Source organism: Leucopleurus acutus (genome assembly GCF_964270905.1).
Source record: "Leucopleurus acutus genome assembly, chromosome: 13".
NCBI classification, from domain to species: Eukaryota; Metazoa; Chordata; class Mammalia; order Artiodactyla; family Delphinidae; genus Leucopleurus; species Leucopleurus acutus.
Genome location: NC_139155.1, coordinates 71,082,102 through 71,095,736, shown reverse-complemented (window position 1 = coordinate 71,095,736; position 13,635 = coordinate 71,082,102). Strand labels below are relative to the sequence as shown.

Here is a 13,635-nt window from a genome sequence, read left to right as displayed (position 1 = left end):
TGAGAAGCATTGCTCATTCATTCCTTGATCCATACTTGAGACCTAGATTGTGCCGGGCCCTCCGCTACGAGACGGGGGTCCTGAAACCCTAGTTTGGTCCTTGTTCTTATAGAGCTGCGTAGAGTGATGCAGACAGTCTCACAAATGCGTTGATCATTGGAACACGTGGCAAGAGGTAGGAAAGACAGGTCCACGGTGCTCAGAAGGCATTTAGCAGGGCGGAAGTATTGTCCACAAATGCTCCTCTGAAGTCAGAGGAGGTGCCGGGGCACGTGTGGGTCCCGAGCACGGAAGTTCTGGGGAGTCACAGAAGGTGGGCAGAGGTGGGGTCAGAAGTGACAGGGTAAGGACCACAAGATGAAGTTGTAAGGGAGAGAGGCAAGCAGAGGCCAGACCAGACCAGAAAGAGTTTTCTGGGCCAGTACTGAGGAGTTTTAAAAATCTTAAGAGCCGTTGGAAACAAAGTGTTTGAAGTAGGAAGATAACATGAGAAGCCTTGCAAGTCTGAGAAGGTTCCTCTGACTGCAGTGTAGAGAAATGTTCTGAAGGATTACTTAACGGTCTATTTTATCACACTTTTAAGTTCCTGCAAAATGCAGTCTATTTTGCTCACTAGGTAGGAAATCAAAGAAGACAGTTCCTTGCTGAAGAGCTTTTATTTAAGTATCCACCTGTAAAAAACCCCGTAGTTCTTATTTACCTTGAATTTGTAATCAAGGCAGAACATCTTAACCACAATTATCTTTGAAACCGTACCAACACCATCATTAAACCGCTGCCTGTTTGTCCACTTGGGTCAGTGTTCAGTTCTTTGTGTCTCGGACCCCACCTGAGACTCAAGATGGTATCTGCTCAGGGCCTGAGAGATGAGGGATCATGGTCAGCAAATTCTGTAGAGGTAACCAAGTCAAATCCCTTTAGCGCAGCTTTTATTTCATGTTGCTATGGAAACTCTGCCTTCGTAAGTAGGGTAACGTAGGACAGCTCTGCCAAGAGTCCAGGGTCAGAGAGCTGGGGTTTGAATCTTGGCTGGCTACCAAATTCCTTTGTGACCTCAGGCAAGACATTTCCCTTTTAGTGGGTGGGGAGTTTACTTTCCTTGTCTTTAAAATAAAGAAATCGGACCACGTGATTTTTTTTCTTTCTTTCTTAAGAGCCTTTTCTACTCCGGTGGCCTGTGATTCTAAATCTCCAATTCATGTCCCATCTTAATAACGTAGCATCTTAACTATACTTTGACCTTTTGCAGTGTTCTCAGGGCTGTCGTTAGAATGATCATACACCATCATGTTCAGAAATACCCCCCTTCCCGGGCTCTATTCGTCCTCTGGGTGAAGTGAGTGGAGTTGCTCTCTCAAGCTGGGAAAGACCCGGGCTTTACTAAGTTCCTGGTCCACCCGCTTCTCTGCTCTGGAGATGAATTGTTCATCAGATCAGGAACCAGAGTATGTGGGGAACCCCATTAAGGAAGAAGCATGATATTTGGAGCAGAATGAGCCATCGCTGGTGAAACACTGGTGGGATCGCAAGTAGGAGGGTACCCACCCACCGAGAACCACATGGCTTTTAACAGATAAAGGGTAACACCCTTATTTTACCTATTTAACGCAAAATATATCTTAACATTAGTAAACACTAACACCTCTCAACAGACCTCTAAGGAAAACTAGGTAACCACAAAATGAATTTTGTCATTCATTCTGGAGTAACTTCCTCCAGAAGATTTGTGGAAATTGAGTTCAAGTTCATGAATCTTGAGCACATAGGAATGTGTTAAGACAGATTTATCTATATGCCCTTAATCGACAGGTATGAACAATGTGAATTCTGTTTCAGATTATTCCGTTAAAATTTGAATACTTTTCTGTGGAATTTAATAATTCTTTGCTTCTGTTAAGAAAGTGGTTATAGATATTTCATGCCATTTGTTACCTGAATCAGTTGAGTGGCAAGTGTACACTGTATATTTATCTCAATGGACCTAGTTCTAGATCTAGTGGGGCACTGATGGATTCTCACCAGGGAACACGTGTGTGTATCCAGCACCCATGTCAAGAGATAAAAAGTTACCGGTGTTCCAGAAGTCTCCCTGTGTCCCTCCCAGCCACTCACCCCACGCCCAAGCTAACTACTACCCAGATGTCTAAAACCGTAATTTACCTTTGCCCGTGTTGAAACTTCATATAAATGTACTCTTTTTGTGTCTGGCTTCTCTCACTCAGTGTTGCTTGCGAGATGCATCTGAGTCGTTGCTCTTAGCAACAGCGCCTTCTGTAGCTAAATAGCAGGGGTCACCAGGCTATGTGTGTGGCCCAGGGACCAAATCTGGCTTGTGTTCACAGCCCATGAACTAAGAATGGTTTTTTCCTTTTTAAAGCATTGTAAAGAAAAGAAACAAAGAAGAATATGTGATAGAGACTGGATGAAGCCTGCAAAGCTTAAAATATTTACTGTCCAGCCCTTTGCAGAAAATGTTTGGTGGCCCCTGTTCTATAGTATTCCATCATATAAATGTGCCACAATTCGTGTATCCATCCTCCTGTGGGTAGACATTGGGGTTATTTCCTGGTTTGGGGCTATTTTGAATAGTGCCATGAGGACCATTCTCATGTCCTTGGTGCACATGAGTCCAGATTGCTGTTGGGTAAATACCCCGGGGTAGAAATGCTGGCTCATAGGCTTTGCAGGTAGTGATCAACTTTAGCAGATCCCACTGAACATCTCGTGAAAGTGGTAGTACCATTCTGCCTTCCCAGCGCCATACTGGAAGTTCCATTAACTCCATACCTTTGCAACACTTGGCATTGTCAGCCTATTTAACGTTAGCCATTCTCATGGGTTTTAGTGATGACACGTTGTGATTTTCAATTTGCGTTTCTTTAGGGAAAACTGAGGCCTAGCATCTGTTTATAGGCTTGCGGGCCGTTTGATACTCTCTTGTGTGAAGTGCCTACATTATTATTTTTATTGTTGTTGTTGTTTCTCTTTTGCCATTTTTCTACTGGGTTGTTTGCTTTTTCTTTATTGATTGTTGAGAGTTCTTTATATATTCAAGATATATATGGATTGCAAATATCTTCTACCATTCTGTGACTCACCTTTTTACTCTCTTACTGGTGTCTTCTGAAGAACAGAAGTTCTTACTTTTCTTTTAGTTTAGCTTACCAATATTTTTATTGTTAGTGCTTTTTGTGGCCTGTTTAAGAAGTCTTTACTTCACCCTAAGGTCCTGAAGTTGTTCTCTTTGGTTTTCTCCTAGAAGCTTTATCGTTTTACCTTGCGGTCTATATCCACCTGGGGTTGAAGTTAGTGTGTGGTGTGAGGTAGGGGTGAATGTCCACAGCTGATTGTACAGATAGCCTGTTGCTCCGGCACCACTGATTGAAAAGGCCATGCTTTCCCCCCCACCCTGCTGGGTCACTTTATTACAAGTCGAATGAGCATTTACATGTGGGTCTACTTCAGGATTCTGTTCTGTTCTACTGGTCGATTTGTCTGCTAGTTCCATACCAAATTACTGTTGCTTTACCGTAAGTCTTGATATCTAGCACTATGAGTTTTCCAGCCTTATTTTTCTTCAAGTGTATCTGAACTTTTCTTGGCCGTTTACATTTCCATATAAATTTTGGGATTAGTTTGTCAATTTTCATTTTAATTAAGAGTGCATGGAATCTAGAGATTAATCTGAGGGAAAATTGGCATCTTTACAATTGAGTTTTTCTGTCCTCGGCTCTGGTACATTTTTCCACTTTCAAAAGCTAATTTAATTTCATTTTTATTCTCAGTGCTTCAAAACAGTAATTATAGATAACATTTCCCCCCATGGTATGGTTCTTCCAACCTCAGAATCAGAGATTGAAATGGATACTTGACTAGCCAGAACTGAAATGTAGACCAACAGAAAGACTAGTAAGGCAGTAATATTCTTCTGTAGAATCTGAGTCTTTTGAAGATGTAGATAGAGGAGTCATGATTGAATCAGAGTGACAGAGCACCTTTGAGTTCATCTCTAATTAGCAGTGTTGTGTCTCTGTGCATTTTTCCACGGAACCAGACCCACTTTCCTGGGTCTGTTAAACTTACCAGGTAGGTGTCTGTGTTTCATGCACGGGGCAGTGGCGTGGATAAAAAAAAAAGTGTAGATGGTGTTTGGCAGTAGATGCGCTTTCCAGGGCAGCTTTTGCTTTTCTCATATATATTTTTTTCACTCCAGGATTGTCCTTTCATTGTCTGTATGACCTATGCCTTCCATACGCCAGATAAACTCTGCTTCATCTTGGATCTGATGAACGGTGAGCAAGCCTTGGGAAGTCTGAATACACTGCAAGACTTTGCCATGGTGTTGTTTGTTTGTGTTTTCATGATGTTTTATCTTAGCCTGCGTTGCTCCCGACAGACTGGCCACTTGGGTCTTTCAGGTAACTAAATTCCTCCTGGAGTTTAAGGAAACCCTTTATTCTTCAATTTTCAGTTCAACTTCATTTAAAAATGTTGACTGCCATAGCCCTCTGGCCCTCCCAGTCTCTCCCCAGGAAGTTGCATTTTCTAGAAAAGATTTTCATAAAATAGTTAAAATACAGTGAAACTTGATTTTCTGGAATGCAACTGGCCTGGATGTTTAGTTTGCGTGTTCCTGGCCCTCAACTTTTAGGAATGAAATGCCTCCTAAAGATACATAGGCTGAAGATAGAAATGTATTTAAAAACCAACTTTGAAGGACTGACTTTGAGCCAGGACAGATTTTAGCCCAGTCTTCTATGCGTTTAGCCCAGTTCCACTGTACATTGATCTTTTAAACTGTGACTGATGACCCAGAGAATGATGAAAGAGTTTTAGCTAGAAAAGTAGTTTTTTAATACTAGAAAGTGACATGATATATGCTCAAAGCATTTTTAGTAACGAGAGCGGAAATTAAGATGTACAGTTCAACAAATGAAATACCTTTTTTGAAATTCACTTGAAGTTTCATTACATTTTGAGTGTTTGATTTAAAATCAGACCTACCCAACAGCGTGAAGGAATTTCCACACACATTATAATGAGCAGACACAGCCGGACACAGCAGCATGTCCCCTGTGTGAGTCTATTTATGTGACCATCGGAAGTGGCAAAACTCATCTATGGGGGGAGAGGTTACAATAGAGTCCGACTGGCTTTAATTAGGGGCTGTGAGCTGATATACTGCCTGGGATGGGCATGGGAAGCCTTCAGCAATGCCGGAAATCTTCTACACCTTGATCTGGTAGTGGTTATACAGGAATATGTGTGTGTGAACAGGAAGGTACTTATAAAATCAAGGGCAGTAAAGTTGGACACACATGAACTTTTGTAGATCAATTGAGGCTCTTCTTTTATACTTTATAAGAACATTCCCTTCCCCTGGTTGTGGCCTTCTGTGTCTCTGTAACTTGAGGCCATATGATGATTTACCTTTGCCAACATTTTAGTATGAAAACTCTAAACATATGGCAGAATTGAAAGCATTTTACTGGGGACACCCGAATACACACCACCTGGGTTTTACCAGTTAAAATTTTGCTGTATTTACTTTCTCATATATCTATCAATATGATCAATGTGTTTGTTTTGTTTCCTTACTATTTATTGTCCACAGAATGAGTTGCTAAGCCACCTACTGGATCACTACATGGGTTGATTGAGTTATTAGCCAGAACGCAAGTAATCAGAGCAGATTAGCTAACCCTCCCTCCCCCTTGATGGTACATCTGGGAGCTGTGATACCTGTCAGAGAACGGTGGCTTTGTTTCATATCGTCCTGGCCATTGTCACATCTAAGTCTTCTCAATGTTTTAGTTTTCTCTAGAATTTTTAAAGCATTTGGTCAAATTACAGAAATCAATGACATACATAGATATAGATATAGATATAGATATAGATATAGATATAGAGAGAGGGAGGGAGGGAGGGAGGGAGACAAAGCAGAAGCATAGTTTACCTTTTTCGACTGTATCATAACTATGCAGGATGGCAGTGGTTTTTGTTCCCTTGACATTAATGCACTGAATTTAAATTCCACGTCTCTGATTCCAGGGGGCGATTTGCACTATCACCTTTCACAGCACGGGGTGTTTTCTGAGAAGGAGATGCGGTTTTATGCCACAGAAGTCATCCTGGGGCTGGAACACATGCACAATCGGTTTGTCGTTTACAGAGATTTGAAGGTAAGGCCATTGGACAGACTCCTTCCGTTTATCGGACCTGTGCAATAGGTGTTGTATTGCAGTTGTGGTCTAACAGGCGTTTCCACCTCTTTCATGGTATCCTGTCATTTTCCTCGTCTCAGCCCCGATAAAGGCATCACCTTTGTGATGTCGGTCTCCTCCGGACTCTGAACTCTGTTCTAAGGACTCCATCCTCCTTGTCCCTATTACCTCCGTGCCTGGTGCAGCACATATGCCAACTCAAAAACTTTAATTGGTTAATTAGTGAAAAGCAGGGTAGGGGTGTTTTGTTGTCGCCCATTTTACAATTGATTGTAATTCCATTAATGTTCACTAAGCAACTGGCTCTGGTGTGAGACCAGGAGGTGTACAAAGGTGAACTAGCAGAGAACATATGTGTCTTACGGGAAGTATCTACCTGTGAACTAACACGTTGAAGGGCTGAGTTATAACTCATTTGAGGCAAGCCTGATCCGATCAGGGCAGAGTGGCTGACAGCGTGGAGAATTTCCCCCAAAGGGCACTCTCTGAGCCTCAGATTGTTTTGAATTTGCCTTAAAAAATCACTAACGGATTTTCAAATCCCTGAACTACATAGCCCCAGTCTTCCATGCTTGGGCTTCTTCACTGTGGTTCTCTTTAAAATCTTACTGGACTTGAAAAAAAGGAAATAAGTGCGTTCTGAGTTTTTCCATTCCAGACCATGATGCTTGGTCCCAGGTTCTGCGTTAAGGAGGGAGCTGGGAGTTTGCTTGGTAACATCCGCGGTGATATTCGTCTAGCCAGCCGCATGAAGATGGGGGAGGAGATAAACGGGACCTTGACAAACTATATAGAAATGATCTCACAGATGTATAAAGGTGTAAATAATGGTGAGAAGAAAAATGATAGCCATGGCAACTTCCCAAGGAGGTTGGGAGGAGAGTGGGTTTGCCTCCTCTCTGCTTCCTTCTTAACCTGAACCCAGGTTAACCAGCTAAAATGTACACATGATGTTCCTTTGCTCACGTGTTTTGATTAGCTTTTAAAGGTTACCTCCTAAGAATCTAAAATGGTGTATTTTAGTGTTGGGCATATTATGTTTTTCACAAGGGACTTTGTAACTTTTAAAACCTCCTGCAAGGTTAAAGAATTACTCCCCTTTAGCCTTCTTCATATGAACATAAAGAAGAAAAAAAGTATTTTCATCACATTAGAAATAATTAGACACTGGTTGGCACATGACATTTTATTTCCTCATGGTGAGTTTTGCAGAAGAATAAAATACACGCCGAAGGCCCATGGAGCGCCATTGTAATACATTTTAATTTAGATCTATAACTGGTTTCTAGTCATCTTGATGCAGTATTTTTGTCTTCTAAGCTATTTAGTAGGCAATGGTATTATGTAATTTCCATTCAGACTTAATTCTAGTCATTCGTGACTATTCACGCTTCAGGTTTATAATGGCATGCCATTATTTTTATTTCAATCAAATCAATAGCTGATCTCCAGCAGAAAAATATCAAGATGACTGTAATTCAGTGTGTATTAGGGAGAAGAGCTTTGGTTTCCACGATTATGCTGACTAAATCTAATCTTAATGGATACATCTCATCAGAGTTGTGGTCAAAATCATATTTGGTCATTTGGTAGGGCCCTCTGTTGACTCTGTACTAATAAACAGAAATGACGTTTATCGGGATTAATGTGGCACTGTGGAATATTTTGATTTCTTTGGTCACTATTTGTATATTTTTACAAGATTCCTTTCTGTGCTGTGCTTCGTGGCTTCATTCTCTGAAGTCCTAGTAGTTCCAGAGGCCAAGGAGCCTGTGGACTCACTCCCTTTGTGGAGAGACTCACCATTCTGGCTGGATTGCACTTGTTGCTGTGAAAAAGAAATACTTTAACTCCGATAGACTGTGGTTGTAACCCTCCAGTCTTACCTGCCCTGTGTTCCGTCATCAAATGAGTAGAATCCTTCCCATCTGTCATTACCACTTTCCTGCTGAAATTAACATGAAACATGTCATTTTCAGTATCGTGCCCCATTTGGATGTGATGATATAATTAATGCTAGGATTCATGTGTAGGAATGAACTGTGATAAAATAATGAGATATCAAGTGCCAATAGTTTTAGAAGTTAGCCCCTGGGACATGTTGGGGACTCTTGAAGATCACCTTCTCTTTCATTTTAGCCCGCAAATATCCTCTTGGATGAACACGGACACGTTAGGATATCAGACCTTGGTCTTGCCTGCGATTTTTCCAAAAAGAAGCCGCACGCGAGTGTGTGAGTAGTATAGCACCTCTGTCACTGTCGTTTCCTAACTCAACTTGCCTATTCACTCAGACCCCGACGTGGTCATTTGTTCCCCCATTTTTTTCTTGCCAATAGCGATTTTCAGCATGTGGCAGTGCCGGGTCAGGGGAAGGTCCCGTATCCCAGGCTGTGGAAGAGGAGATAAGGGTGGTGGTGTGCTCGCTCTCACCATTTGGGGGAACATGCAGGGACCCACAGTGTAGCTGCCCGGGGGCAGGGTGGTCTAAGGGAAAGATAGGGGCCTCAGCAGCAGACCCAAATCCGTGCTGGCTGTATGACCCTGAGGCAAGCAGCTCACCTGCTTGACCCTCAGTCTCTTTATCTGTAGGGTAGAGGTAGTAATAGACCCCTGAAAGCTTATATGCCAAAGAAGGTGCACAGGCAATTGCGTAGAACTTTCCAAGGAAGGCCCAGAGGTCAGGTTTCTCTCTCCATCTACTTTTTCCTTCTTTTTCAAAAGTTTGGGGTTTTTTTGCTAAAAAGAAATTAGAGTTCTTTTTTTAATTTAAATCATCTCCTTGCAGTTCAAGCTTTTAATGCAGGTCATATTGTTAGATCTGAATATTACATTCGTCCTCTAAACAACCATGCAGAGGAAGCTCCCTGACGCCCTGGCCGTCGGCCAGCACCTGTCCCCTCTCAGGGGACCCTAAGCTGCTTCCAGCAGTGGCCATGCTTGTTCTGCAAGTGTTGACACTGGCCCAAGGACTTCCCTGAACCTGAGATTGTTAAAATGACAACAGGAGTATGAAGTAGAGGCCCCGGGGCTCAGGAGAAGCAGAACGGAATACGTACTGGTTTTTATTCCTATTTCTTTAGTATCAGTTTATCTGGGTGGAAGATGTGGACATATGTGCAGTTTGTGGAAAAACAGGTGACTTTTGCTTGATTTTTCTTTTTCAATATATCAGTCTTAGCAGTGAAGCTCTTAAAATTCCATTTTATTGTGCATCATTACTGTGTTGAGTGGTCTTGAAGTAACTCCCAGGAGTCTCATTTCATGCATCCGTGCAGAAAATAAACTATAAATCCTGTTTTTTTGTGTGTGTGTGTGGGGGACTAAAAATAAAGTGGTTCTAAAACTGCAGTACTTTATGAGGGGCTACGTTAAATCAGAATTGCCATTTAAAGCCCTGATCAGATGTTAATAGCGATTAGCACCGTTTCTGTAACCATGTTTCTCTCTTCCTACAGAATCTGGGATATGGTGATAAAAGCCTTAGCATTTTGCCAGCACTTGACAATTATGAGGCCAGAACCTGGGGTTGTATAAGCCTCTCCCAGGGAGTTCATCAGACATTTTTAAGAGAATCATTTGAATTTTTAATGCCACGGCTATTTGGTATGCTAATTTCTTCAATTTAGTATAGTCACAACTGAATATGAATCCGAGAGCTCAGAAGAGTTAATCTCCCAAAGGAATTAACTTTCAGATGCAGAGCTACTTATTCCCTTATAGGACCTCCCCCTCTTCTTAGTGTAATTCACATGTCAGCTCTGAAAGACGGGCTTTTGTCCATAGCTGAACAGCATCTGTAAAGGGATGGGATCGGGAAGGTTGATTTTCATGTTTAAACGATGATAGTGGGGCCACTACTTAAAAAGGATAAACGCACAACAAAATTTTGTGTTTTTGAGTAGAGGAGGCATATCACGGCTGAGAGCAAAGGCTTCTGAGTCAGCAGATGTGGGTTTGAATCCTCCTTCCACGTGGCACCAGCCTCATTTTTCTCCTCTATAAAGAGGTAGTAACAATGCTGCTTACTTCACGTGACACTTGTGAGGGTGAAGTCAACTCCTTCATGTAATAAGTATTTACTTCACATTGGCTGTGTGCCAGGTGCTGGCGATGCAGCGGGGACTGAGGCGGAAGAGCTCCCTGACCTCCTGGAACCAGCAGCCCGGGGGCTGTCCAGGAAGTGACTGGTCTGAGGGACAGCACTCATGCCATGAGTTGAACGTCGGCTGTCCCAGGCATGTGTGGCCGGCTGCTCTGAATATGTTGTTATCTTCACAGAGGACCCACAGGGCATGGGTTATAATCATCTACTTTTATGGGATGGAAACTGAGGTTCAGAGAAACTAAGGAACTTGAACAGAGTCACATGCCTGGCACATCGTGGGGCTAGACTTAAGATCCAGTTCTGTCCGACTCGAAAGCTTGTGTTCCTTACACTCTGTCTGAACCCCCTGAGGCTTTGAGAGGATCGCCTTGGTACGAGACTAAAGATTTGTGGCCAGAATTTCACCCTAGACTGGGCTTCTCTGGTCTTTTCAAAGCCGTAGGTGTGATGCCAGGACTTCGTCAGACGCTGGCCCGTCTGCACAGCAGCGTTGTGGTTGGTTCTCCAGCCAGGTTTAGACTCAGTCCCTCTAGTGATGGAATCAAATTCTGACAAACTGAAAGTGAACCATGGAGCAGCCACCAAATGACACAGAAACACTTTGTTTTTGGAACGAAACAGATCGTCAGTGACTCACTGAGTCCCAGCTTATTTTATCCGGGACCACAAAGCTCAGTCCCCTGTCACCGTGTCTTCAAATGCTCAAGTGTTCTTTCAGCATGAACAGCACAGATCGTCAGTGGGAAGCGGCAGGGAGCGCTAGGTGCTGCCCTGTAGGCAGGAGCTGAAAACCGTGGAGGTGGGCAGGTCCAGCGCTCTGCTGTGTCCAGCGTCCACTCAGAGACGTGATCTGCGTTAACCCCATGCATTTATCCTCGTTGAGATCTTCCCATCCCAGAACTGGGTTTTGATCCCGAGAATCGCAGGTTAAAAAGGTCACCACAGAGGTTTTCCCAGCAACAGCAAAGTTAAACCTCCCCAGAAAATGGCTTGGAGGCCCATTGAGGAAACCTCTGACTCTCACAGTGTGCCTTGCTGACCTCACGCTGTCAGACTTTGGTTTCTGGATGGCAGAGCTTTGCTGAGGGATGGACCAGTGCCCGTTTTCACTGTTGGAGAAAAGTCTTTCAAGATAGAACTCGGTATCGAGAGGGTATCGGGCCCAGTGCTGAGCCAGGATCACTTCTCGGAGCAGATTCTCACTGTTTCCGAGCATAAGTTAAAAAGGATTATAATAACATAAGGATAGAGAATAAAATCCCTAACATAAGTTGAGTTCTTTTTAAGAGCCAGCACTACCCTAAGCCCATTACATACGTGTGATCCTCACGGCACCCCTGTGGGATGAAGGTGTCATTTTATCACCCATTCTATCAGTGAAGAAAATCAATGGAGGATGGGAACAGAGCTACAGTTAAAGGCTTTTTCGGGGCCCTTTCAGGCCACGTCTTTGAAAGTTCCCCACGAGCCCTCTCTTGCGCGCTCGGAACAGTGCGTGCTCAGATCTTTAAGGAGGGGTGGGGAGTCGCAGAATGGGAAAGGACTTTGAGTCGCAGATAACACGTATTATCTATAAATGGTTGTCCTCCCAGGTGATTTTTCTCAGCTTCCTGCAAGTCGCCTGCACATTTGCGTGGCTGAGTCCGTTGAGCTGTCAGCAGCTCTTCAAACCGGATACGCGATTTCTCCGTCTCCGTACCTGTCGGCGTGTCCCCCCCATGCCCGCCCTGCCTTGGAGACCATCGTGACCGTGGAAGGGTGGGAGATACGATGGGCATGTGTGCGAGCCCTGGTCCTCAGCACGGGAGGGTGGCGCCACACGGGGACGCCCGTGCCCATCCCTTCCAGGTCTCTAGCGCTACGGTGTGGTCACTGTTCACCACCCCCTCCCCCCGCTCCCTTCCCCGGCCCCACACATCTCCTCAGGAGAGCCCCCAAACGGGCCTGCCCTTGGCTCCTCCTGGCTGTAGTGAGGAAGGACTCCCGAGATTCACATTTCACCTCTGAGACCGTGGAGTGCGCGCACTGTTCACATTCATTTCGTATGGTAGTTTATTTGTATTCAGTTCTATCCTAATGAAGACAGGAAAGATCGTTTTCCCACTGGGTGTTTGCTGAATCATATTTGGTGGAAGCACTGTCGTCCCCTCCCCCTTGTTCATAGTTGCCGACATTGATGAATGATGCTCAGACCTCTTGATGAGCTGGGAATATTTTATAAGGTCTGCAAGCACTGATAACCGCACATACCCTTTCTTCTCCCTAGGGGCACCCACGGGTACATGGCTCCCGAGGTCCTGCAGAAAGGGACTGCGTACGACAGCAGTGCTGACTGGTTCTCCCTGGGTTGTATGCTTTTCAAACTTCTGAGAGGGTGAGTGAAATGCGTCCTCTTAGTACCATCACCATGGCATGCACTTGGATCAAAATCCCAAATATTTACATGTTATTAGGTGCTAATATCGTTTTAGATCACACAGTGATCTTTAAGCCACACACTGATCCAGGCGATGCCCACAGCTCTTTCTGCCCGTAAAAGTGAGAGTTTCTTTCCCATAAGCTTTCGGTATTTTTGTTCCATACCAGGAAGGTATGCCAACACGTTTAGACCTGAAACAAGACTTTGTTGGAATATTTCCATTGATGTCTTATTTTGGGAATAAGTGTTATTTTTAAATGTAGGTAATCGAAGAGGGTAGGAGAATTTCTTTTCCCTGGAATTAATTACTCATGACTGTCTTGTGAGGTTAAAGCATTTTTTACACAAAAGGATGAACACCCAAGAGACTCTGTTTTAAAAGTGTGCGTCTGTTTGTGAACATGCTGAAATTTGTAGGTTTCAAAAAAACACAAAAATGAAATTGTGTAATTCTCTGTTTTTCATTTGTTATACTTGACCCTTAGTTCTAATCTACCAGGGACGATGAAATACAAGCGGAAAGAGGATGGAATGAAAGCGCTCTCCAAATATGTTCTCATATTGAATATTTACAAATTATGTTAATATTTCCATTAATTTTAAGAGTCTTTAGCCAATTTTAACAGAGCGCTGAATTGTTTAAGATATGTTTTTGATTATTCTCCATTCACAGAGATATGAAAAGTAGTTTACATTAAAATTTCCTAGTCAGGATTCTCCCTGTAACGTTGCTTCTATGAACACACAGGCCTGGTAGTTTGCTAAACTTGCCATGTTTCCCTCAGAAAGCCTTATTGAGCATCGCTGCATCTTCTTATTACCTTTAGCACAATCTGAAAAGAGGCTGGATTCCCTGTCTTCCCCCCAAACTAGGTTCCAAGCAC

At 43.4% G+C, this 13,635-nt stretch overlaps 1 protein-coding gene across 2 annotated transcripts in view; it reads left to right on the top strand.

Moving 5' to 3' along the window:
* The window catches only part of GRK3 (G protein-coupled receptor kinase 3), a 123,006-nt gene that overhangs the window by 84,143 nt on the left and 25,228 nt on the right, over window positions 1–13,635 (top strand). For both annotated transcript variants that reach the window (XM_082853197.1, XM_082853198.1), the window contains 4 exons: window positions 4,214–4,292; window positions 6,052–6,182; window positions 8,364–8,458; window positions 12,599–12,706. In XM_082853197.1, coding sequence (XP_082709323.1) covers window positions 4,214–4,292; window positions 6,052–6,182; window positions 8,364–8,458; window positions 12,599–12,706 — 413 coding nt within the window. The remainder of the gene's footprint in view (window positions 1–4,213; window positions 4,293–6,051; window positions 6,183–8,363; window positions 8,459–12,598; window positions 12,707–13,635) is intronic.